The 24,115-nt window shown below is 35.9% G+C and overlaps 1 protein-coding gene across 1 annotated transcript in view; it reads right to left on the bottom strand.

The window, feature by feature from the left end:
• Positions 1 to 1,869: 1,869 nt before the first annotated feature.
• LOC306886314 (ryanodine receptor 3-like) overlaps positions 1,870 to 24,115 on the bottom strand; it is a gene marked incomplete at its 5' end in the record, with an annotated part of 172,700 nt that continues 150,454 nt past the window's right edge. Inside the window, 20 exons of the mRNA XM_079443321.1 lie at positions 1,870 to 2,406; positions 3,754 to 3,805; positions 4,442 to 4,542; positions 4,617 to 4,681; positions 5,853 to 6,009; positions 6,513 to 6,647; positions 6,756 to 6,902; positions 7,350 to 7,410; positions 8,516 to 8,643; positions 12,474 to 12,516; positions 12,682 to 12,812; positions 12,889 to 13,071; positions 14,089 to 14,175; positions 14,820 to 14,994; positions 15,085 to 15,143; positions 15,804 to 16,589; positions 17,741 to 18,270; positions 21,178 to 21,259; positions 21,620 to 21,724; positions 22,079 to 22,207. Coding sequence (XP_079299447.1) covers positions 2,311 to 2,406; positions 3,754 to 3,805; positions 4,442 to 4,542; positions 4,617 to 4,681; positions 5,853 to 6,009; positions 6,513 to 6,647; positions 6,756 to 6,902; positions 7,350 to 7,410; positions 8,516 to 8,643; positions 12,474 to 12,516; positions 12,682 to 12,812; positions 12,889 to 13,071; positions 14,089 to 14,175; positions 14,820 to 14,994; positions 15,085 to 15,143; positions 15,804 to 16,589; positions 17,741 to 18,270; positions 21,178 to 21,259; positions 21,620 to 21,724; positions 22,079 to 22,207 — 3,252 coding nt within the window. The 3' untranslated portion in view covers positions 1,870 to 2,310. The remainder of the gene's footprint in view (positions 2,407 to 3,753; positions 3,806 to 4,441; positions 4,543 to 4,616; positions 4,682 to 5,852; positions 6,010 to 6,512; positions 6,648 to 6,755; positions 6,903 to 7,349; positions 7,411 to 8,515; positions 8,644 to 12,473; positions 12,517 to 12,681; positions 12,813 to 12,888; positions 13,072 to 14,088; positions 14,176 to 14,819; positions 14,995 to 15,084; positions 15,144 to 15,803; positions 16,590 to 17,740; positions 18,271 to 21,177; positions 21,260 to 21,619; positions 21,725 to 22,078; positions 22,208 to 24,115) is intronic.

The following is a 24,115-nucleotide window of genomic DNA, read 5'->3' as shown; positions in this document are numbered from 1 at the left end:
TCCGTGTACCTTCTGGTCATTTGTGCTGGATGTTATCTTTGGAATGAAAATATGGATATTATCATACTTTTTCTCGTTTATTTCAGTTAATGTCATAAAACTAGCGAGCTGCGCCAGTAGTAGTGTTGACTGAGCAATGAAATTAATTTTCTACCTATTAGATTGTTTTATTAACGTCTACACCTACCCCAACCCTAATGAAAACAATTGTAATTGTTGTACAGTGTGACAAAAATGGCTCTGTATTGATGTGCGCATGCCCAGTAGCATCATACCGAGCTCTTCTAGCCGTAACCCATGACTGAAGACAAACATTTACATTGGAACCGCTCCGATTGATTCAAACTCAAACTCATGATTTCATTTCAAGCTTTTCAAAAAAATAGCTAAGTTAAGTATTTTGATTGTACGTTTAATGATGGGTGGAACGGAGCTTTTCAAAACTCTGAATCAGTTAAGCGCTCCAATCGGATCTCAAATCCTTTGATTCAGATCGGCACTTCGTAGCGGGTTCTTGAATTTATTTATCTTTTTTTTTTATTTATTTTTCTTTATTAAACAGTACAATACATCAAACCATTAAGGCAGTACAGTTAAAAAAACAAAACAAAGAGAACACACAAATACAAATCTCTTAAGAAAATTAACCATGGTTTTATTAGCCTGCCCTGTAGTAAAAGTGTAGCAACCATGATTTTTTGTATAAGCAGAGTTTTACTGCAAATACTATGGTTAAACCGTGGTAAACATGGAGATGGCAGAGTTTCCGCTCTCTCCGCTGTTATCGGGATCGATTTAGATCACATACAGTAAATATCAAATGCTGTTTTACTGCTTATGAATAAAGTCATTTCTGGCAGCAGCCGTGAACAGAGATTTTTTGCTCAATCAAACAAACATTAAAGCAGAATCTCTAGCTTAATTACTGTTCATTTCTGTTTCTCCAACAACAAAAGGTTCTCATTTCTCTTTTTCTTTTTTATTACAAAGTTAACTCACCAGAAGGTACATGGACCAAACACTTACTAAAAAAATAAATCATAAAATCTACAGTTTTAAAATAAAAACAATCAAAATAAAGTACTAAAAATTAAATCATAAAATGTAAAATTAAAATAAAAGACTTTTATATAAAAGCAATTGAAATAAAACACTAAAAATGTATTTATGAAAATGTAAAAAGAAATTGAACCATAAACAATTAAAAAAATAATACTTTTATAAAAAAATAATGAAATTAAAATATAAAATTTGATTACATCATAAAATGAAAATATTGCTTAAAAAAATCATGAAAAGTTACAAGATTTAAATTTATTAAATTTAAAAATATAAAATTAGAACAATTTCAGGAAAAAACTATCAAAATAAAAATAATTTTCTTTAAATTAATTAATTCATAAATGTCAGATTAAAACAAAGTAAATAAATAAATAAAACCAATCAAAATAAAAACACTAAAAATAAATTGTACTAATAAAAAACTAATAAAAATAAAAAAATTTAAAGAAATGAAAATAAAATGAATAAATCATAAAAATATATTTTTTCATTTTTAAAACAAAGCTCTTAGTAAATAAGAAATATTCTATGTGTTTACCTGCGTGTAATGCAACCATTAACCATCATCAGAGAACCGTAAACATGTGAATGTGATATTAAATGATTGAATCCCTGCTGTAAGCATCCATGTCACGGCCGAGTTTACTCAAGAGTTTAAGCTCATATGAAGTTTGCTCTATTGACCTGTAAATGCAGGGCGCCGCTGGCCAGATGAAGGAAGAAAGCATCTTTTCTAACAGACAAACCACTCAAAGCGTGTGTGTGCAGATGTCAAACGAGCAGCTGCTTTCACAGAACAGATTTATTGCATCAATATCTTTATTTGTCCTTCAAAACAAAAGCACAATTCAGCAAAGCTACGACATACAAACAGCCAAACGAGAGCTTTTCCATCGGAAACCAGAGACAGGAACACGATCGGACCTCCACGCCAGTGTTGCATAGCTCAGATGTGATGGAGGTAAGGCACTTGACGAAGGTTTGAGTCGATCTCCTCGTCTCTACGGCAAGCGGGAAGGGGATCCGAGGGAGTGTGATTTTGGCATCATGCTCTCCAAACGCTTGTGCAGATACGGGTGCAGACTCACCCCAGAGGTCCTCAGAAAACAGGATAAAACCTTGTGCAATGCTTCTGGGCTCCAAGAAGGCAACGTGTTGAGCTGTTCTGTCTTTTGTTCCGGGACCGAGAGGAAAAGAAAGGTTTAAAGAGAGAGAATTGGCACTGGATCCGGAGAAAACCCGGCTCTATCAGCCCAGCTGGTCTTCATACTGCTTACGGAAGCAGTCTCCGGCCGGGAAGAAATCCCAGCATCGTTCCTGGTACATCTTCCACACGTACGACTCCTGCAGCAACACACATTCATTAAACCAGAAAACGTGAAATTAATATAGTTACAAAAATCTAAAGAAAACACTTCGTAAAAATTTTATTTAAATATTTCTAAAATAAAAACAATCAAATAAAAGATATTTACAAAATTTATTGAATCATAAAAAGTCAAATTAAAATAATTCTAAAAAACAATTAAAAATAAAACAAAAATGAATTCAATCGTAAAATGTCAAAATAAAATATTTATTTAAAAAACAAAAATGTATTAAATTAAATGTCAAATTAAAGTAATAAAAAAAACACAAATGAATTAAATCAAAATGTCAAATTAAAATATTTCTAAAAAGCAATCAAATAAAACATTTAGTAAAAATGAATTAAATAAGTGAAATTAAAACAGTTCTAAAATAAAAACAATCAAATAAAACAGTTATTCAAAATATATGAAATAATGTTTTTATTAAAATATTTCTAAAAATAATAAAAGTAAAACAAAAAATATGAAATCAATGTAAAATTAAAATAATTTCTGAAAAACAATCAAAACAAATATTTTTGAAATAAAACCAGCCGAAATGATAAAACTTACTAAACATTTATTAAAATCATAAAATGCTAAATTTAAATGATTTAAATTAAACTAATTACATTTTTAAATTAATTAAATAATTAATTAATTAAAATTATTTTAAAATAAAACCAAAATTAAACAATTTTTATAGCATAAAATGTATTTGTTTTAAGAAATAAAACAATAAAAAAAAAAAAACCACCTCCTGCCGAAACGTCATCCACAGATACTGAACAAACATCTCAAGCACATCAACAACAGAATGATTTCATGCAGTTATTGCCTGCTTACTTCCATTAGGACTGTAATGGGTGGTGATGGCGCAGTGGATAAGACACATGCCTTTGGTGTGAGAGACCCGGGTTCGAATCCACGGTGAGACACCAATGTGTCCCTGAGCAAGACACTTAACCCCTAGTTGCTCCAGAGGCGTGCGACCTCTGACATATATAGCAATTGTAAGTCGCTTTGGATAAAAGCGTCAGCTAAATGAATAAATGTAAATGTAAATGTAATGGGATCGTTTTGAGAACACATCTTTAACCAACACTAAATTTAAGATTTCTCTTTTTGAATTGCATATCCATTTGGATGACACGGTTTTAACACAAACACACCAATAAACTTAATGTGAACTTAATCTTAATAAACAATCTCAAATGTATGCCTATTTCTTTTATATTTTTATGAATATATGTATCATGTTGGTAGCACTTTGGGTATAAGAATGGTGCATAATAAAACAGTTTTTCTTATTATAATATCTGATGATCATCTCAGAACGTACCTGACCAGTGTGCTCGGTTTCATCCTTGTTGATCAGGTACATCAAGAAAAATCTGGAAAATCAACAGAGATCAGAACTAAAACTATTCACAATTATTTTCGGTAAGTGAAATACAGCTGAAATAAAACACAACATAAATATTAGATGAAAATTAGAAAAATGTACTGAAATTAAGTTTAAATTTAAGTACTAAAATGACAAACTCAAACTGAAAAAAATAATAAATCTAAGAATAAAAGAACAATATATAAAAGACAAAAACACATCTGTGTCCCTGCAGCACAGAAGCAGTCATCAGTAGCACAGGTATATTTGTAGCAATAGCCAACAATACATTATATGGATCAAAATTATACATTTATCTTTTATGACAAAAATCATTAGGATATTAAGATCATGTTCCATGAAGATATTTAGTAAATATCCTACCGTAAATATATCAAAACTTAATTTTTGATTAGTAATATGCATTGCTAAGAACTTCATTTGAACAACTTTAAAGGAGATTTTCTCAATATTAATGTATGGTTTGTTATGATCGGACAATATTTGGCTGAGATACAACTATTAGAAAATCTGGAATCTGAGGGAGCAAAAAAATCTAAATATTGAGAAAATCTCCTTTAAAGTTGTTCAAATGAAGTTCTTAGCCATGCATATGACTGAGACGGGGTTTGTCGTCACTCACAGGTAGTTGGCGAGGTTGTGCTCTTGTAAGGTGTGAGTCTCAAAGCCGTGCGGCGTCGTGTCGAAGTACTCGTTCCCGATTCCACAGATGAAGCACTTGGTCTGTGAGGAGAGACACACGTGAGAGATCAGCTGATCTGAACACAGACGGACAGATGATGAGTGTGTTTCTGTACCTCCATGTCCTCCTTGACCTGCTCCTGCTGGTCTCTCAGCTCTCCAAACGCATCGATGATCAGACCTCAAACACACATCACACTCAGCGTTAGCTTCTGTACATCACAGACAGTTCACTGTGTTTACAGACGCAATATAAACCTGAGGAGACTCGTTAAACCGTCTGGAACATCTTACAACGTGACACATAATACCCCAGCTTAAAATAAGTACACTTCCATAATGTACTTAAAGAGCTCTATTTTTGTACTCAATATACTCAAAATGATTCTTCAGTGCTTCTCAACTGTGATATTTTAGGACACCATGAATACGCTGCAAAAAATGATTTTCGTCCTTAGTATTTTTGTCTTGTTTGCTAGTATATATCTCTACAAATTCTGCAATTAAGATGGGTTTACTTGACAAGTAAAATGTCTCAAGATATCTTGTCTTGTTTCCTGAAAATATTATCCAAATGTTGTTAGTTTTTGCTTAAAACAATAACAATATCTGCCAATGGAGTAAGAAAAATCATCTTAATTCAAAGGCTAAACAAGATCATTTGTCTTGCCCCATCGGCAGATATTTTTATTTCATGTACTAAAATAAATAAAAATTAAATAAAAATAATAAATAACTACACAGACACATTAAACAAACATTTTTGTTACCTGAAATAAAATGCACATTAACTGAAATCAAAGATAAACACATTTTAACATTCAACATATTGAAGGTAACATTTCTCATTTATTTGAACTTGATGTACTAAAATAACAAACTAAAACTGAAATAAAAATTCAAAGCAATATAGACATATTTAAAAAATTACTAAAACTTAAAAATTACAATAAAAACTGAAAATATAAAATAAAAAGTATTTCAAAATATTAATAAGTACTAAAATAGCACTGTTTAAACATGAGACCAGTGTTATCTTAGTGCCACAGATAATGTTATTGTTATATTTTTATTAATATTTTAAATAAGGTTTTTGTTTTCATATTTTTCATTTTTACTTTAATGTTACAGTTTTAGTAATTTTGTTGTACTTTTAGTTTTTTTGTATGTCTACATGTTTTTTTTATTAATGTTATTTCAGCTGTAATTTTAGTTATTATAGTACTTCAAATGATTTCCCCCCCCCCAGTAATGAAAGTTTTTTTAATGGTTTTAATTTTAGTTTCAGTTTTAATTAACTATACAGTCTAATCGCATGCATGAGACGCATTAAAGCATGAAGGGAATGGCACCTTGTATGATGGCCAGCAGGATGACGATGACGAAGAAGAAGAAGGTGATGTCGAACAGGATCCGGTAGAGCTCATATGGGTCGCCCGCCGGGTCCTCGATCTCGTCACCGATCCCACCTCCGGCGCGAACGCCCACGTACATGTGGAACAGATAACACTGACACACACACACACACACACACACACACGGTCTGTCTGTGATTCTATTATACATGCGGCTGTCAAGTAATTAAGATTTTTAAATCTAATCACATGATGTTAATCGCACATCAATTTAGTCTGGGAAATTCCCCACAAAAAATCATTTAAAGTCATTATTGTGTTAAATGAGAAAAGCATTGGATAGACGTTACAAAAAGTGCCAGTAGGTGGCAGCAAGTCACTGTCTTAATGAGTGAGTCATTGAATCATTCATTCAACCTATTCATTCAAATAGCTGATTCATTCAGAAATGATACAAATTACTTTTTATGAATGAGTCACCAAATCACTGACTCACTCGATTCATTTAAAGAGCTGATTCATTCAGAAATGAATCATGTGACTGTCTTTATGAATGAGTCACTGAATCACTGACTCACTATTCATTCAAACAGCTAATTCATTCTGTTAATTTAAATCAACAGCCCTAATTTTATGCTGTGAATCCGAATCACTCACTGTCATCATGTCATCACACTTCATATCAGGCTCGTCCTCGTCAGCGCTTTTGTTGTAGAACTTGCGGAAGAAGTTGAACGCTACGACGGTGTAGAGATACACAACCACAGCGAGCAGCCCAACCGTCAGCACCAGCTGAGACACACACACACACACACACACACACACACACACACTCTTTAACATGATTACTGTTCAAAAGATCAAAATAAAGAAGAAAAACCACAACATTTGCAGTCAAACCTGTTTGCCATTGTGTGTGACGGAGGACAGGATGGTCCTCAGCGTTTTGAAGCCCATGGCGATGTCCAGTAGATGAGCGGCGAAGAAGAAATTATTATAATGTCCCAGGATGGACATGGTGGTGTACCAGACCAGATACAGGAACGACTGCAACAGATCAAGAGGAAAATTGTGTTGGAAATGTGCTCTCACTCAGTTCATCTGAGATCAGGATGAGTTTGTTTCTTCATCAGGTTTGGAGAAATGTGTCTCTGCATCAGTGTCTCAGCAATGAAAAACGTAAAAACGCAATCTAAAAACGTCTTGAAGGATGTGTTTCAGCTTTTGTCTTCTCCAGATGTTAACTGATGGACTGGAGTGGTGTGGATTATTGTGATGTTTTTATCAGCTGTTTGGACTCTCATTCTGACGGCACCCATTCACTGCAGAGCATCCATTGCTGAGACACTGATGCAGAGACACATTTCTACAAACCTGATGAAGAAACAAACTCATCCTGATCTTGACTAGACTGAAGGAGAGTAAACACATTCAGCACATTGTTATTTTGACTGAACTATTCCTGTAATCTCGTGAAACAGTAATCACACTCACGTTATCAGTGAACACAACGCCCATCTTCCACACGTGATATTTGGTGTCAATGGAGCTCAACCTGAAGAACACAGAACGTCTGCAGTCAGAGTCACTCTTAGAGCTACAAACATAAGACTGCTACTGTGGTTCTCAATCAGGTCCTGGGCCCACTAAGGGCGTCAACAAACCTCCAAGGGGCTTGAAATGATTTAAAACAAGACAAAGCTTAAATATACATTTTTATTATTTTAATTCAACCACCTCAAAAATCTTTTTTTTTTTTTTAGGAACTATGGAAACCCTGGATTAAATAATTATTTAAAATAAAATAAAATTTTATTAAATTAACAAATTAAAAAGTATGTACCAAAATAAATAAATGAATTAAAAAAAATTGTGTCACGGAAAATGTCATGGAAATTTCTATAATGAATATAAATTTGCTTATTGTAAGTAAAAAATGATAATAATTAAAAATCCAGTAATCATGATCAACTGGAAAACTCATGTAAATTAATGTCAAAAAGAGTAGAAAACTCAGTTCTTGAAACTTCTGTAATTACATAATTATTTACGTATATAATTATTTTAGTGCTGTCAACGATTAAATCGCATCCAGAATAAAAGCTTTTGTTTACATTATATATGTGTACTGTGTATATGTATTATGTATATACAAATACACACACATACAATATACATTTTGAAAATATTTACGTTTATACATTTATATATTCATTTAGTTATATTTTAAATTATATACAAATACATTGAATATATAAACAAAACATATTTTTCTTAAATATATACTGCATGTGTTTGTATTTATATAAACATAATAAATATACACAGTACACACACATATATAATGTAAACAAAAACTTTTATTTTGGATGTGATTAATCATTTGACAGCACTGAATTATTTTCATCTATTAGAAGTCCAAGTTTCTGTAAATAAAGCAGCTTTGTCATCATGAATGCTGGGTATAGTCTCAATGAAGAGATCTAGAGTCCAAAGACTGAGAAGTGCTGGTCTGCTATGATTATGATTGAGAAAGAACAGAGATTTGATCACATCACAGATGAGGTAGTTTATGCGATTACACAATCAATCAATCAATCAAACATGCATCAGCTGAAGGCTTCCTGTAATAATGAGAACAAGATGATGTGGTTCCTGACCAGGACAGCAGCGAGGCGTCTTTAATGACCGTCTCTTCGGTCGGATTGAAGTCTAAAGCACTTTTATCCAAACCCAGCAGCTCCGCGATCCGCTCGGCTCCGTAGAGATCGCCGTACTTATTAATAACCTGCAGCACAAACAGAACAACATCCATATGACGACACGGCGCTGAGGAATGACCACATCAATCTTTACAACGCGACTCATCTTCATCATCATCATCATCATCAATCTCATGAAACTACCACAAACAAGCTTATATTTCACCCCAAAATCAAAGGAAAAAACAAAAAAACAGAAATGAGATTTTTCATAAAAGAAAAAAAAGCCTATTTTTAGAACTACTGCATTTTTTTGTATTGTGACATTACTTTTCATAATTAAACATGCTCATCTAAATTTTCAACCACTCAAACAAACAAACAAATAAATAAATAAACAATGATTAGTTGATGTTAATTTTAAATCAAATATTCTGTATGGACAGGATGATATGCATTACTTTCATTACTGTACAGTAATTATCATGAGGTTTAAATGTGATTATTTGTTATAACAATCATAATGTCAGTGAAAATGCTGTAGGCTTCTTTATGCAAATTAATAATAATAATAATTGGTATTGGCTGGTATTGACAAAAACTGTCACAATTTTGATTCATAAGCTTGTGATTCAATTCAACGTTGATTACTTTGGATATATATCAGGTACAGTACATGGCAAAAAAAAAAAAACCAGTTTTATCCAAATTTTAGCTAGGGAGCATTTAGAAGCCACTGATATGAATAATGTCAGAGTGTCTCGCCTTGAAAATCATAAGCTATATCTGACTTTGGAAGCTATAGTTAAAGAGGATAATCTTGATCATTCAGCTGAACTGTGCTCGTATGTTTCAGACACTTGGGCTCTTATATGATCTTACTCCACACGTGTGTTAAATGTTCGTCCTTGAAAGCATGCAGTTTTCTTGCATATTTCTTTAGCTTCTCAGGTAATATCAATGGTGTGATCTATTTCAGAGGCAGCCCAAATTACAACAATATTGCTCACATACACATATATTTGATTGTTTGATCAAAATTATTGCTAGGGACAATTTGGTAGTCGCTGGATATTGTTGGGACGTAATGGCATCTCTACTAAACTCTACTATATTATATTTCTACATGGCAAATATTTTACTAGTAGGTGTAGTAGAGTAATAGAAAACCAACAGACCCGACAGTCATGACGTGTATGCTGTTGATTCTGTGTAATTGAGTCATTAATTGAAAATGGCGTGTTCAAAATAACAGCAGTGTGGAGTTTAATTCGAGAGGTAAATCATTCTGTGAAAAAACTGCTGTCAAACAAGTGGCCCTTATTTAAGGAAATGTTATACTGTGCATTTCTCTGCAAATCTGAGTAAAATGAGTCGTTCCAGACATTGTTCAAAAGAATAGCGTACTTTGATTAAAAAGTTGATTAGAGAGGGGAAAACATTAAGTGCAGAAAATTATAGGCTGCTCAGCTAAAATGATATCAAATGCTTTAAAATGGCAACCAAAACCAGAAAGATGTGGAAGAAAACAGAAAACTACCATTCGAATGGATCGAAGAATGGCCAAAATGGCAAAGACTCAGCCAATGATCAGCTCCAGGGCGATCAGAGAAAGTCTAGAGTTACCTGTGAGTACTGGAACAATTAGAAGACGCCTATGTGAAGCCAAGCTGTCGGCAAGAAGCCCCTGCAAAGCCCCATTGTTGAAAAAATTAAGAGGTTACAGTTTGTCAGACGACCCCCAAACACTGAATTCAAGCCACAGTACAAGCATCATGATATGGGGATGTTTCTCATACTACGTGTCGGGCCTATTGATCACATTCCAGGGATCATGGATCAGTTTGAGTACATTAAAATACTTAAAGAGGTTATGTTGCCTCATGCCGAAGAGGAAATGCCCTTAAGATGGGTGTTTCAGCAAGACAATGACCCAAACACACCAGTAAACGAGCAGCATCTTGGTTCCAGACCAACAAGATTAACATTATGGAGCCTATCTCCAGACCTTAATCCAATAGAAAACTTGTGGGGTGACATCAAAAAAGCTGTTTCTGAGGCAAAACCAAGAAATGCAGAGGAATTGTGGTGTGCAGTGCAATCGTCCTGGGCTGGAATACCTGTTCACAGATCTAAAGCAGTTCTCAGAAATCGTGGCTATACAGTTACATGTTAGTTCAGTCATTCACAAGAAAGCTAAATCTTCAAGCATTTTTTGGTTTATACAGTAAATGTTTGACTTTGTAAATAAAAATGTAAACACTGCTTTTTTTTAACAGCCTAATATTCCTTTTTCTTCACTTTCTGTAAATTAGTAACACATTTGCTATATGTTTCTTCATGTTTTGATTTAGAATAGAATGTGCAATGTTTCCAATGCATTTGTGTGTATTGAAGTAAAAGTTATTATAAGGATTTTGAGCTTTACTCGCTAAACACACTGCTATTATTTTGAACAACTGTATCTGTTGATTTCTTAAACGCAATGGCCAATCAGAGGCGTTTCAGTTCAAGCGCGAACAGTTTTTTTCTTTTAATGTATTATTTTAATGCATTGTATTAATTACAAACACACTGTTTTGTAGCGCTGCACTTTGTCTCAAACATTCACAGAAAACAGCTTCCACGTTGAAAAAAAGGGTGATGCTGCGGTGTTCAAGGAACGAGCAAACACTATGTAACACCGACTACCGCAGCAAGTCTAGTGTTTATGTTACTCCATCATTCTTGTTATGCACCAAATGACGGGACAGTGGGATCAGGGTTGCCAGTTCAGTGAAAACAAAACCAGCCCAATAGCAAATTTTTCCACAGTTTTTCACACTCCGTCATTCCGGGGGTGGGGGAGTTCGCTTTAACCCTTGGACTAAAAACCACCTGTGGCAACAGTGTAAATGTAGCCCAATACTGCGGAAGAAATGTGGACTTGGCAACCCTGGGGACGACTCCCACCCGCAGTAAAGGTAAAAGCGCTCACCCCCGCGAGAGATAGATATATATACATATATATATAGAATTGTCGTAAAAATAATTTCATAGTAGTACATAAAATCTTAAAGGGTTAGTTCACCCAAAAATTTTAATTCTGATTACTCACCCTCATTCCAAACCCGTAAGACCTCGAAACAGAAATTAAGATATTTTTTATGACTCTTCATAGACAACAAGGGTCCTTACAGGATCAACGCATAAAAACATAGCTAAAATAATCCATGTGACATCAGTGGTTCAACCATAATTTTACAAAGTAAAAGTATTCTCATAGATTCGTAAAATTACGGTTGAACCACTTATTTTACCGATCTCCTTGCTACGTTTCTGGACCTTGATCGTGTTCGGATCCTTGCTGTCTATGGAGGGTCAGAGAGCTCTCGGAGTGCATCAGAAATATCTTAATTTGTGTTCTGAAGATGAACAAAGGTTTTACGGGTTTGGAATGACATGACGGCGAGTAATTAATGACAATTTTCATTTTAGGGTGAACTATCCCTTTAATAGTACTAAAATACTGTAGGGTTCTTTTTCTTTATGCAGAATAATTATAATAGTTTTATATATATATATATATATATATATATATATATATATATATATATATATATAGAGAGAGAGAGAGAGAGAGAGAGAGAGAGAGAGAGAGAGAGAGAGAGAGAGAGAGAGAGAGAGCGAGAGAGCGAGAGAGAGAGAGAGAGAGAGAGAGAGAGAGAGAGAGAGAGAGCGAGAGAGCGAGAGAGAGAGAGAGAGAGAGAGAGCGAGAGAGCGAGCGAGCGAGCGAGCGAGCGAGAGAGAGAGAGAGAGCGAGAGAGAGAGAGAGAGAGAGAGAGAGAGCGAGAGAGATTGTTTGTTGTTCTTGAAATGTGACCTGGGGATTCATTCATGAGATTAACCCTTCATATTCTCACTTCATCAAACTTACCTTCCGTTTGACAAATTTGTCCCAGTAGTTGTTGGGGAAAGACCTGCGCAAAGCACACAAACCGTGTTTAATTCTTCATGGACACGGTCACATAATATCAGACAATGCAAATTCATTTTCTTTCCTTCACGAAACTCAATTTAAGAGCCGTCTCATGAGGACGTGCTGAATGAATCAGTGCTGTTGTGATGTCAAACGACAGACTCACGGCGTGTTGATGACGAGTCTGTCCCACTGGCCTTTAATATCATCATCACACGGCTGCTCGGTGATGTAGAGCCCATCAAACTCCAGCTTGCGTGCGATCTCCTTCTCGCGCTTGAACACCACCAGCGGCACCTGAGCAGTGAAGAAGAAGAGGTTTAGCTGCGCCGATGAGCTCTTCACAAACACATCACTCGTGGGTAATCAGCACCTTCAGATAGTAATATCCCAGCACACAGAGGAAGGAGATGAGTGTGTGCATGACGGCGAGGAAGCGCAGGGCCGGCGCCATGTAACCCGTGCTCTCCTGAAGAACGAAATACTCCACCACACCTTCCTCCTCCTCCTCTCGCCGCGTCCACGGGTCCAGATCCTCCGAGTCCTCACCGGTCACCTGCACACAACATGTTTCTTTATCACGCATTTAGCATGTTTGATACATACAGTGTGGGAAGAGAATAAATAAATAAATTCAAGCAAAAGAAGGGTAATGATAAAAATAAAATAATTAAAATGTGGGCTTATGGGTATTTTTTTAGTTTTTTAAATTTAAAACACTATTTAAATTGTGCTCTATATAAACAATATTTTTTTCAAAAAACTCAGACAAAAGGGTTGTAATGATGAAAATCAAATAAATAAATGTGATCTCTTTTTTTTTTTTTAATGATTTATCACTTTTTTATACATAACGTGTAGGGAAAGAAAAAAAAAAAGTACCCAAAAATTAAAGATAAAAATCAGACAAAAGGAAGGTAATGACAAAAATAAAATAAAAATAATAAAAATATGGGCTTATGGGGTTTGTTTTGTTGTTTTTTTTTCCTATTTGTAATTTAAAACACTTCTATTTTTTTTTTATACATACAGCGTGGAGAAAGAAAATCAATTAATTACTAAATAATAGTTTAAAAACTCAGACAAAAGGGAGGTAATGATGAAAATCAAATAAATAAATGTGATCTAATTTTTTTATGATTTATTTATCATTTTTTTAATACATACAGGGTAGGGGAAAAATCAATGAATTACTAAATAAAAAAATTATTCAGACGAGGGAAGCAATGATATTAAATTAAATAATTAAATTATAAATAAATACATGTAAGTAATACATGTAACATGTTTCTCCTCTACATACATTTAAAAATATATATATAATTCAGACAAAAGGGATAAAATTACGCAAATAATCAATAAATATTAAATATGAATACAAATATAAATAAAATAAATTTAGCCCACACGGTTTTATTTATGATTTATTTTATTTATATTTTACGAGTTTATTTTTAAACATACAGTGAAAGAAATCATTATTAAATCAAAAAAAAAAAAAAAAACAGACAAAAGGGAGGTAATGATGAAATGAAATAAATGTTTAAAGTTGTTGTATCAAATCTCTGCTCACCTTGTAGAAGAGCAGAATGAAGTTGATGGCGAACGCCACGAACAGAGCCAGGAATCGCAGGTTGTAGAAGTTTCTGGCCAGATAATTCTGAAAACAGAGTTTAGTGTTTGAGTGACTGTGGGTTCAGAATCTCTTCAGTCTAACGAATGGAGAAACACATCATTTACACGAGTCATTAGGAAGGTAAACGAGAAACCTTCAGCGACCTAAACTCCTCATCCAAACTTTCTGAAGCACTATTCAGACAAAACACTCTCCAAATACATTTGAGCCTCTCTTCATGAGGATTGTGTGGAATTAGTCATGAGTTTTATATAAGGATATTTGTGACCCTGGACCATAAAACCAGTCATAAGGGTCCATTTAAAAATAAATTGAGATTGATACATCATCTGAAAGTTGAATAAATAATCTCTCCATTGATGTATGGTTTGTTATGATAGGACAATATTTGTCTGAGATGCAACTATTTGAAAATCTGGAATCTGAGGGAGCAAAAAAAATCTAAATATTGAGAAAATCTCCTTTAAAGTTGTTCAAATGAAGTTCTTAGCAATGCATGCTACTAATGAAACATGATCTTAATATCCTAATGATTTTTGTCATAAAAGAGAAATGTATAATTTTGATCCATACAATGTATTGTTGTCTATTGCTACAAATATACCTGTGTTACTCATGACTGCGTTTGTGCTGCAGGGACACAAATAAAGAAATCTGACGTTCCTCACCAGGGTTTTGGTCTGATAGATGTCTAGACCGGCAAAAAACGCGGCCATGAAGGCCTCGGCCTGCTCCTTCCTCGGACCGCGTCTCTTCTTCAGCGGCTTCTTCTCGTCTGACAGCGAGTCTGACACACTCTCCTCTTTGCCCTTGTCCTGGTCTTTCTTCTCTCCGTCCTCCACACTGTGGACGTAAACACACACGTGAACACACACAGACAGACAGACACACACACAGATAGACAGACACACACACACACACACACACACTCACTCGGCCTTCTCTGACTCGGATTTGGTCTCAGATTCAGCGGCCTGTTTACTGGCGGCTTCCTGCACAGAAAACACACCAGATTCATTAATACACAGCATTTTATGTGTATTTTTTAAAAATTCTAATTTATACTACGAGTCAAAAGTTTGAGTTCAGTAACATTTTTTCTTGTTTTTGAAAGTAAAAAAAGTTAAAATGTCATTTATTCCTGTGATGCGGACTCCAGTCTTCAGTGTCACATGATCTTCAGAAATCATTCTAGTATGCTGATTGGCTGCTCACATGGAAAACAGTTGTGCTTCCCTAATATTTTTGTGGCAAAAAGGGAGCTAATAATGCAAAAATAAAATAAATGTGATTTAATGTTGTTTTTTTATTTCATGATTTATTATAAGTTTTTGACACAGGGTGGAAGTGAAATTATTATTTTTTTAAATCATATAAAAGGGAAATCATGATAAATAAATAATCAGAAATGATCAGTAAATCAGTATGTTAGAATGATTTCTGAAGATCATGTGACACTGAAGACTGGAGTAATGATGCTGGAAATACAGCTGCAGATCACAGAAATACATTACAGTTTAACACATATTCACATAGAAAACAACTATTATAAATGATAAAAAATTCATAATTTTACTGCATTTTTGATCAAATAAATGCAGCCATAATGAGCAGAAGAGACTCTTTTAAAGACTGAGGCTGTGAACACACACCTGAACTTTCTTCTGACGGACGGCGCTGGCTAAAGACGGAGTGTCCACTCCCATCACCTCAGACACGTCTCCCAGCCCTGGCTCCATGCCATGCTTGCCTCCTTCCCTCCTGGGCTGGATGTTCATCAGCTCCGTCATGAGGTCCATCTCGGCCTGGTCTCCCGCCGCCATGCGTCCGAGCTCCGCCACCGACGACACGTCACAGTACTCCAGCTTCTCCAGCTCTAGAACGTCTCCGTGGATCCCGAACTGCGTGGGATCCGGCATGTTCCCCAGAATATCCGTCACCTTCATGTTCTTGGCTCCTTCCACGAGACCGCCACCGAACAGCGTGGACCACAAGATGTGGAAGAAACCCCAGACCAAGCTGTAGAGGAAGCGGAACATGCCGGTGAAGATCATCCAGAAGAAGAAGAAGAATCCCCGGATCATCTCCCGGATGCTCATCTTTCTCAGCTTGCGATACCGTCTCCTCATGCTCCTGAAGGTCATCAGCTGACGCAGGTTGGAGAGACTCTTCCTCATGGAGACGCAGGCCAGAGCGAACGCTGAGGAAGACTCCATCGCGCCGTCTTCCTCGTCCGCGTCTAGATCCACGCTCTGAGCATCATCTTCATCATCATCATCCTTCTCTTGTCTCTCAGTAGCGTCTGGCTCGGAGATCAGAGACGCCAGCTGCATCTCGAAGATGGTGTCCTCGCAGAAGTTGACGAACAGCTCCATCTTCTCAGATTCTCCACCCTTGTTCACCACGTCGAAGATGAACTGCCGCTTGGACTCTTTGACCTGCGGTTTAAAATATTTCTTTAACTGCACTGACACTATCAGATGAGAACAAAACTTGAACTGAACTGATCTTAATAACAGCTCTATTGTCTCCCGAAGAGCTGTTTTACAGATGAAATTGAACTTGATTGGTTTTATAATTGATCAATTTTGCAACATTGACAGTAATTGAACTGAATCAACTGAATTGAACTTGTTTCATAACTGATTAACAGAATTGAATCAGCACTTCACTCATTTGATCTGAATAATGAAACTATTGTCTTCTATAGAGTTGTTTTTATAGCTGAATTGAATTTGTTTTATAATTGATGCATTTTGCTACATTGACAGTTATTGAACAGAACAGAATCAACACTGAACTTGTTTCATAATTACTTTTGCAACTGAGTTTTGAATTGAATCAACATTGAACTGAATAATGATGAAATGAATTGAATCAACAATCAAACTGAACTGAAGTTGTTTCATAATTGATGAATTTTGCAACATTGACTTACTAAAGAGAATTAATTCAACATTGAACTGAATTAATTTGTTTGATCAATCTGTATTGATCTGAACGATGGCTCTATTGTCTTCTGTAGAGTTGTCTTTTAGCTGAATTGAATTTATTTCATAACTGATGAATTTTGCAACTGACTGAATTGAATCAACGTTGAACTGAACTTGTTTCATAATCTCGCAACACTGCATCGTGATTCTCTCTGGAATCAATTCTGAGCTTATATTTTAACAGCAGATGGCGCTCTAATCTAGTTTTTATCTGCACACTCAAATGCTGATGAAGAAGAGCACTGAAGAGCACTTGTGCGTTTGGCTGAGTCTGTAATCTCACCTCGGCTCAGAATGCTTTTATGACACCAGATTAATGTAAACACAGTCCACTGTGAACACTCTTGTAATTCACTTCAACCTTTTCGAATCTTATGAATGATTATTTTAGGTTCAAGTGTGTGTAAGGATTTGTAAACGAGCAGAGTACGGCTGTTTTTGAAGCATGCAGCGCCATCTGCTGTTCAAAACTAACCTCAGAAAGAATCGCGATGTATTCGGAAAATCTCATTGAATAATTTCTCGATTCGCGATGCACTGATTTATTTTCCCAGCCCTAATAAAGCGCCGTGGAAACTAATGTGAATGGTCTTGACCTGCGGTTTCTCCCACTGCGTTCGGCTGGACTCGCTGATCTCGAAGTAAACCCTCTCGATCCTCTTTCCACCGCCCATGATCTCGATGCGGCCCAGGTAGGGCTCGAAGTAGTTCAGAACGCTCTCAGCCAGGTTCAGGAAGGTGGAAAGTCGGGAATCGTGAGGCATGTGCTCCGACAGGTTGGTGAGCAGAACCGCCACATTGAAGCCGATGTCCTTGGCGGGTTCGTGGAAGCGCTTGACGAACTCTTCGTAGTTGAACATGTCGTTCTCGTCGGCCTCGGCACAGGACAGCAGGAACTCGATCTCGGACTGGGAGTACTGCTTCTGGTTCTCCATGGACTTCTGGAACTCCTTCTTGGAGATGACGCCTTTACGGTCAGGGTCGTGCTCCTTGAAGTTCTCCGAGGTGGTCAGATCTTTCAGCTTGAGGAACATGTCGAAGAACTTGAGAATCATCTCCACGTTGCTGGAGGACTCCACCAGAGTGTCCACCATCTGCTTGCCAATGGTCCCGTTCACCACGTTTCCTGCAGGAGAACAATGGAGTTTTATCTAGGGTTCGTTTTGATTATTGTGTGTCGTTGTGTCGTCTTAAATTAAAACAAATGAAAAACAAAAGTGCATGCTCAACAAAAATCCACACCGAACGAACGACAGTCACGCATCACAGATCAGATTTCATTGATCACCTGAGGAGAGAGTCGAGCTGACTGACAAGAGTGAGGTGAAAAACACAAGACGATGGCAGAAGAGTTTCAAAACCAAATGTAAAAGCGCCTGTTTTAAGAATATTTTTGGATTTTGAAAAGCCTGTTGACCTGCCATTTATCTAAGGTGATACTGGAAGGTCTATTTATTTATTTATTTTTTAATCATTCGTTTCTCATTTAGCCTATTTGGTTCCACAGTATTTGCTGATTTTTATTTGATTTAAACTGTGATATTTTTCCCGTTATTTTACATCAAGGTGTATGCAGTCCGTGCCTCAAAACTTTCCCTCTCACTAATAAACGCTCTACGTTTTATAATTATTTGTTCCTCAGTCTTTACTGGTTTTCAGTTTTGTATAGGCCTACCATGCATATTTAACATTTGTAAGTTATCAGTTATTTTATATTAGGCATATAGCATAGTGTATGTTGTATATGGTTCTATGTTGTATTTTGTTGTTGCTTTTTTCCTCCTTTCGGAATCCTTGCTGAACACGCTTTGGAAATAGCAATGGCATTGTCCTCCTCTGCCACCGAGAAAAACTCCCAGACCGGCGAAGACATGTTCGCAAATGATGACGTAATGAGCACAACACATGCTGAGACTCACTGCAGTTTAAAGCTGCAATCACTTGCACTCGGAAAGAAGATGAATCTCAGATAAATCAGACTGATTGATTGATTTACCAGCAAGCATACTTTATCGGATCTAGTTATCGGATTTTATTTATTTATCGGAGCAATAAAAATGATAATTTTCTCTCATATCGGTCGATAATTTATCTGTCCGATAAATATTGTGCATCCCTAGAAATTATAATTAAGACATTTCTTATACCATTTAACGCATTTAAAACTTTTTATGGCCTTAAGTTTGATGCAACTAAATTGAAGAGTTTTTAAGGACCTGCGGGAGCCCTGTATTTAAGGCCCGTCGGGCAGGGCAGTGATACATTTTGGTAGCCTGACTGGAAAACACAATAGCCCCGGGACGTCGGAGGGTGGGGAGATGGGGGGGGGGATTCCCCTGGTCTATATGTTTCAACTTTCAAATCGTTGCAAAGCAGCTCTACAGGAAATTTTCCACACTATATTTATATATTGCAGAACCTTAATATATTTAACTTATAGCAAAATTAGTTAATTCTGTATGTTGTCTGAGCGTTGGCATCCTCTGAGGGGTTGGCATTATCTTATCTCAGGTGTTCGGTCATCTCAGATCATATGTCTCTGCATCTGCTAAATTATTAAAACTCCCACCCAGGTGACACTACTCCAATAACAGACCATTCAAAATACCCAAAATATTAATATCTTTAAAATATTGCCAAGTAATGCTGCAGCCTTGCAAACAACAGTAAAATCAGAGAAGAACTTTAACTGTAAGCGTCACGAGCATCCGCAGAACAAAGGGAACAATAACATCTTGATGTTCAAAAAGTTCAGAGGATTTATTTTTCTTTCTTTTCCTGATGTTTGTTATTATTAACATTCTATATAGCCCACGTTTTTATAAAGCAACCGCAACTGGTAGATTTAAAGAAATGTACTGCCATTTGGCAAATAAATCAGTCATTTACGTACTTATTTCTAACTCTTTAAGCTTTAAGTTGCATTTCAAATGACAAGGGATCAACTTATAATCATGTTTATATTAATTAACCCAAAAACGTATTCTCTCAAATGGGTATGCAGAACAGCTTATACGGACAGAACGCCACTGTCAAACACAAAACAAGATATTTTGAAGAATGTTGGTCACCAAATAGTTGCTGGCAGCCATTGACTTCCATACTATGGAAAACAATACTATGGAAGTCAATGGCTACCGTCAACCGTTTGGTTACCAACATTCTTCAAAATATCTTATTTTGTGTTCGACAAAAGAAATTCATACAGGTTTGCAACAATTTGAGGGAGAGTAAATGATAGAATTTTCATTTTTGTGCAAACTATCACTTTCATTTCGTTAACGAAAACTATTGCGAAAAATTATTAGTTGAACTATTAGTTGAAGACCTTTTTTGACAAAGATTGCACCTCTGTGCCACAATACAAAGTCTTTGTTGTTGTTTTAATAGAAAAACATGAATATAAGTTGGAATTAATATTAGGAGTCACTGTTTTCACTTTTGAGTTTATATCTCTGATAATATAATATATCAGAAACTAGGCGAGGTCAAATAAAGCATGTGAGTCGATACTCTTGATTAGTGCTTATCGGTGAAAGTGCAATACTTCTGCTAGAAAAACATTTTGTAATTTGAAATAAACACTAACTGAAAAATGTAATATATTTTAAACAACTAATTTTATTTCAGCAAGATGCCAAGGCAACGTTTCTCATTTTAATTTAGTTTAACTAAAATAACTAAAACTGAAACAAAAATTAATGAAAACTATATTTTAAAAACCTAATAATAATTTTTCATTTTCATTTAGTTTAATTAAAATAACCATAACTAAAACTGAAATAAATAAAAACTAGACAGACATTTAAAAAAAACAATAATAATAAAAATGACAAAATCAACACTGAATAAACCTTGAATCTGATCTGAACAATAACTCTACTGTCTTCTGTAGAGCTGCTTTACAGATGAAATTGCATTTGTTTCATAATAATTTCTCAAATGACAACAATCATTAGTAGTCGCAATTATTACACAGGACTAAGACTAAATGAAAAAACATCTGACAAAATGAATGTTTGTGCAGTAGAACCTTCCAGCAGCGACAACATCATGACTATCATGTCCTTCTGCAGATCCATCAGCTCCTTCAGCAGCTCGATCTGACTGGAGTCCTGTGAGGAATCAAGAGAGAAGTTCATTAGTGTGATGAAGAGGAGTGATGGAGCGGCAGAGAGTCGCTGTGATGGTCTGGATGCTTTCATTTACTAAATCATCTTTAATCTGCAAATGCACCATCAAACAACACCAGCTCAAGGCCTCGATCTCATCTCAGCATCAGTGACAGGACTCCAGCAGCTGATGATGATGATGATGATGTACACTGACACGCTCAGGCTGTGTGGAGAGACATCTAGTGTTCACAGACGCTACTGCAGATATAGCTCTGGCCTTCGACAGCTTCAGCTCTCACAGCAGTATAATAACAGATCAACACAGAATCAGGATACACAGACAGTGACTGAATAATGCACCTGTGACAGCTTCATCTGCATGTTGGCGAAGACGTGCAAAAATCCGACGACGGCGTCCCAGAGTCTGCTGTGAGCCAAACCCTGCTGGTTCCCGATACACGGACCCTGAATGAGACACATGCAATGAAGACTGGAGGACTTCCTGTGACTGTTCTCAGATTAAATTAAAATTAGAAGACAGGTTGTGTGTGTGTTACACAGAATTATAATCTATAAAAAAAAAAAAAAAAAAAAAATTCACATACTAAATATATATAAAGTAATAAGAATATTAAACAAAATATTAAACAAAACAAAGATGAAAAATAATTCTAGAAATACATAATATAAACATGCATAATATAAAACACAAAATGATAAATAAAAAAGATGAATATATATAAACAAATAAAATAGTCATAAGTCATGAAACAGAGAAAAATGAAAGAAATTTGAAGAAAATAAACGTCTTCATGTTACCTGTATGTATTCAGTGAGTGAGTTGAAGATCTGTTTGGCTACAGCGAGAGCTCTAGAGAAATTCCGCTGACCCGCCTCGTCCATCACGTCTTTACCAGAGTAATACCAGTAAAAATCACTGATCGATTCCTGCAGAACACAGGACAACATTAATGTTAAAGGGTTAGTTCACCTAAAAATGAAAATTAGCCCATGTTTTTCTCACCCTCAAAACATCCTATATGACCTTTTTCTTTCAGACGAATCCAATCAGAGTAATATTAAAACATTTCTTTGCTCTTCCAAGCGTTTGAATGGGAGTAGGTGGGTGTTTTTGTTCAGCAGTCCATGCGCCCACATCCATAATACAACGTGCCTCACACGGCTCCGGGGGGTGAATAAAGGCCTCCTGTAGCGAATCCATGCGTAAAAATAATATCCATATTTAAAATGTTGCAAATACCTTTTCAAGCAAAATGTCACCGGGCCCACTCATCGTTTTAATCATACGCTAGATTTAATTATATCGCATGGAATTGATCTTACCGATATAGATATCGTACCTCAAAGTGATGATGTTACTGATCATTTCCTTGTATCGTGCATGCTGCGTATTACTGATATTAGTTATATGGCTCCGCGTTATCGTCCGGGCAGAACTATTGTTCCAGCCACCAAAGACAGATTCACAAATAACCTGCCTGATTTATCTCAACTGCTCTGTGTACCCATAAATACACATGAACTAGACCAAATGACTAGCACCATGGGCACTATCTTCTCTAATACATTAGAAGCTGTTGCCCCACTCAAATTGAAAAAGGTTAGAGAAAAACGTACTGCGCCATGGTACAACAGTTATACCCATTCTCTCAAGAAAGAAACTCGTAAACTTCTAAACTATCTAAGCTAATAGATTGTGTAAAAAATTTAAAAGATTGGATGACCAATAATTTCCTCCTATTAAATTCAGATAAGACAGATATTACTTATTGGACCAAAAAACAGGACACAGAATCTCTTGGATTACAATTTGCAACTAGACGGATGCACTGTTGCGTCCTCTAAAGTCAAAAATCTGGGTGTTATATTAGACAGCAACTTGTCCTTTGAAAATCATATTTCCCATGTTACAAAAACAGCATTCTTCCATCTTAGAAACATTGCTAAGCTTCGAAGCATGCTCCCTGTTTCTGATGCAGAAAAGCTAGTTCATGCATTCATGACCTCTAGACTGGACTATTGTAATGCACTGCTAGCTGCTTGTCCTGCATCTTCAATAAACAAGCTACAGATAGTCCAAAATGCAGCGGCTAGAGTTCTTACCAGATCAAGAAAATATGATCATATTACCCCAATTTTACAGTCTCTGCACTGGCTACCTATTCAGTTCCGTATCATTTACTAAATATTATTACTTGCCTATAAGGCCCTAAATGGTTTAGCTCCTGTGTACCTAACTTGTCTTCTACCACGCTACAATCCAACCCGCTCCTTAAGGTCGCAAAACTCTGGACTTTTGGTAGTACCTAGCATAGCAAAGTCCACTAAAGGAGGTACAGCTTTTTCACATTTGGCTCCCAAACTCTGGAATAGCCTTCCTGATAACATTCGGGGTTCAGACACACTCTCTCTGTTTAAATCTAGATTAAAGACACATCTCTTTAGCCAAGCGTTCACATAATGCATCTTATAATCTTGTACTGCAGTTATATCTGATCAAATGTACATTATTATTATTCTTTAGCTTGGGTTGAACAAATCATTTTTGCTTAGATGGAACAGCAGCTACGCTAATTATGTCTCTATTTGTTTCTCTGATTAACATCCCGTGGTAACTAGGAATTACAGAAGCTTCAGTCTGGATCCAACCCTTAAATGATCTGAGATGACCGAACACCTGAGAGAAGATGATGCCAACCCCTCAGAGGACCTCAGAGGATGCCAACGCTCAGACAACATACAGAATTACCTAATTTTGCCATAAGTTAAATATATTAAGTATATATAAATATTAGGGCCGGGACTTTAACGCGTTAATTTAGATTAATTAATTAC

This window comes from Barbus barbus (assembly GCF_936440315.1).
Source record: "Barbus barbus genome assembly, chromosome: 20".
Classification (NCBI taxonomy): Eukaryota; Metazoa; Chordata; class Actinopteri; order Cypriniformes; family Cyprinidae; genus Barbus; species Barbus barbus.
This window is presented reverse-complemented; position numbering and strand designations above follow the sequence as displayed.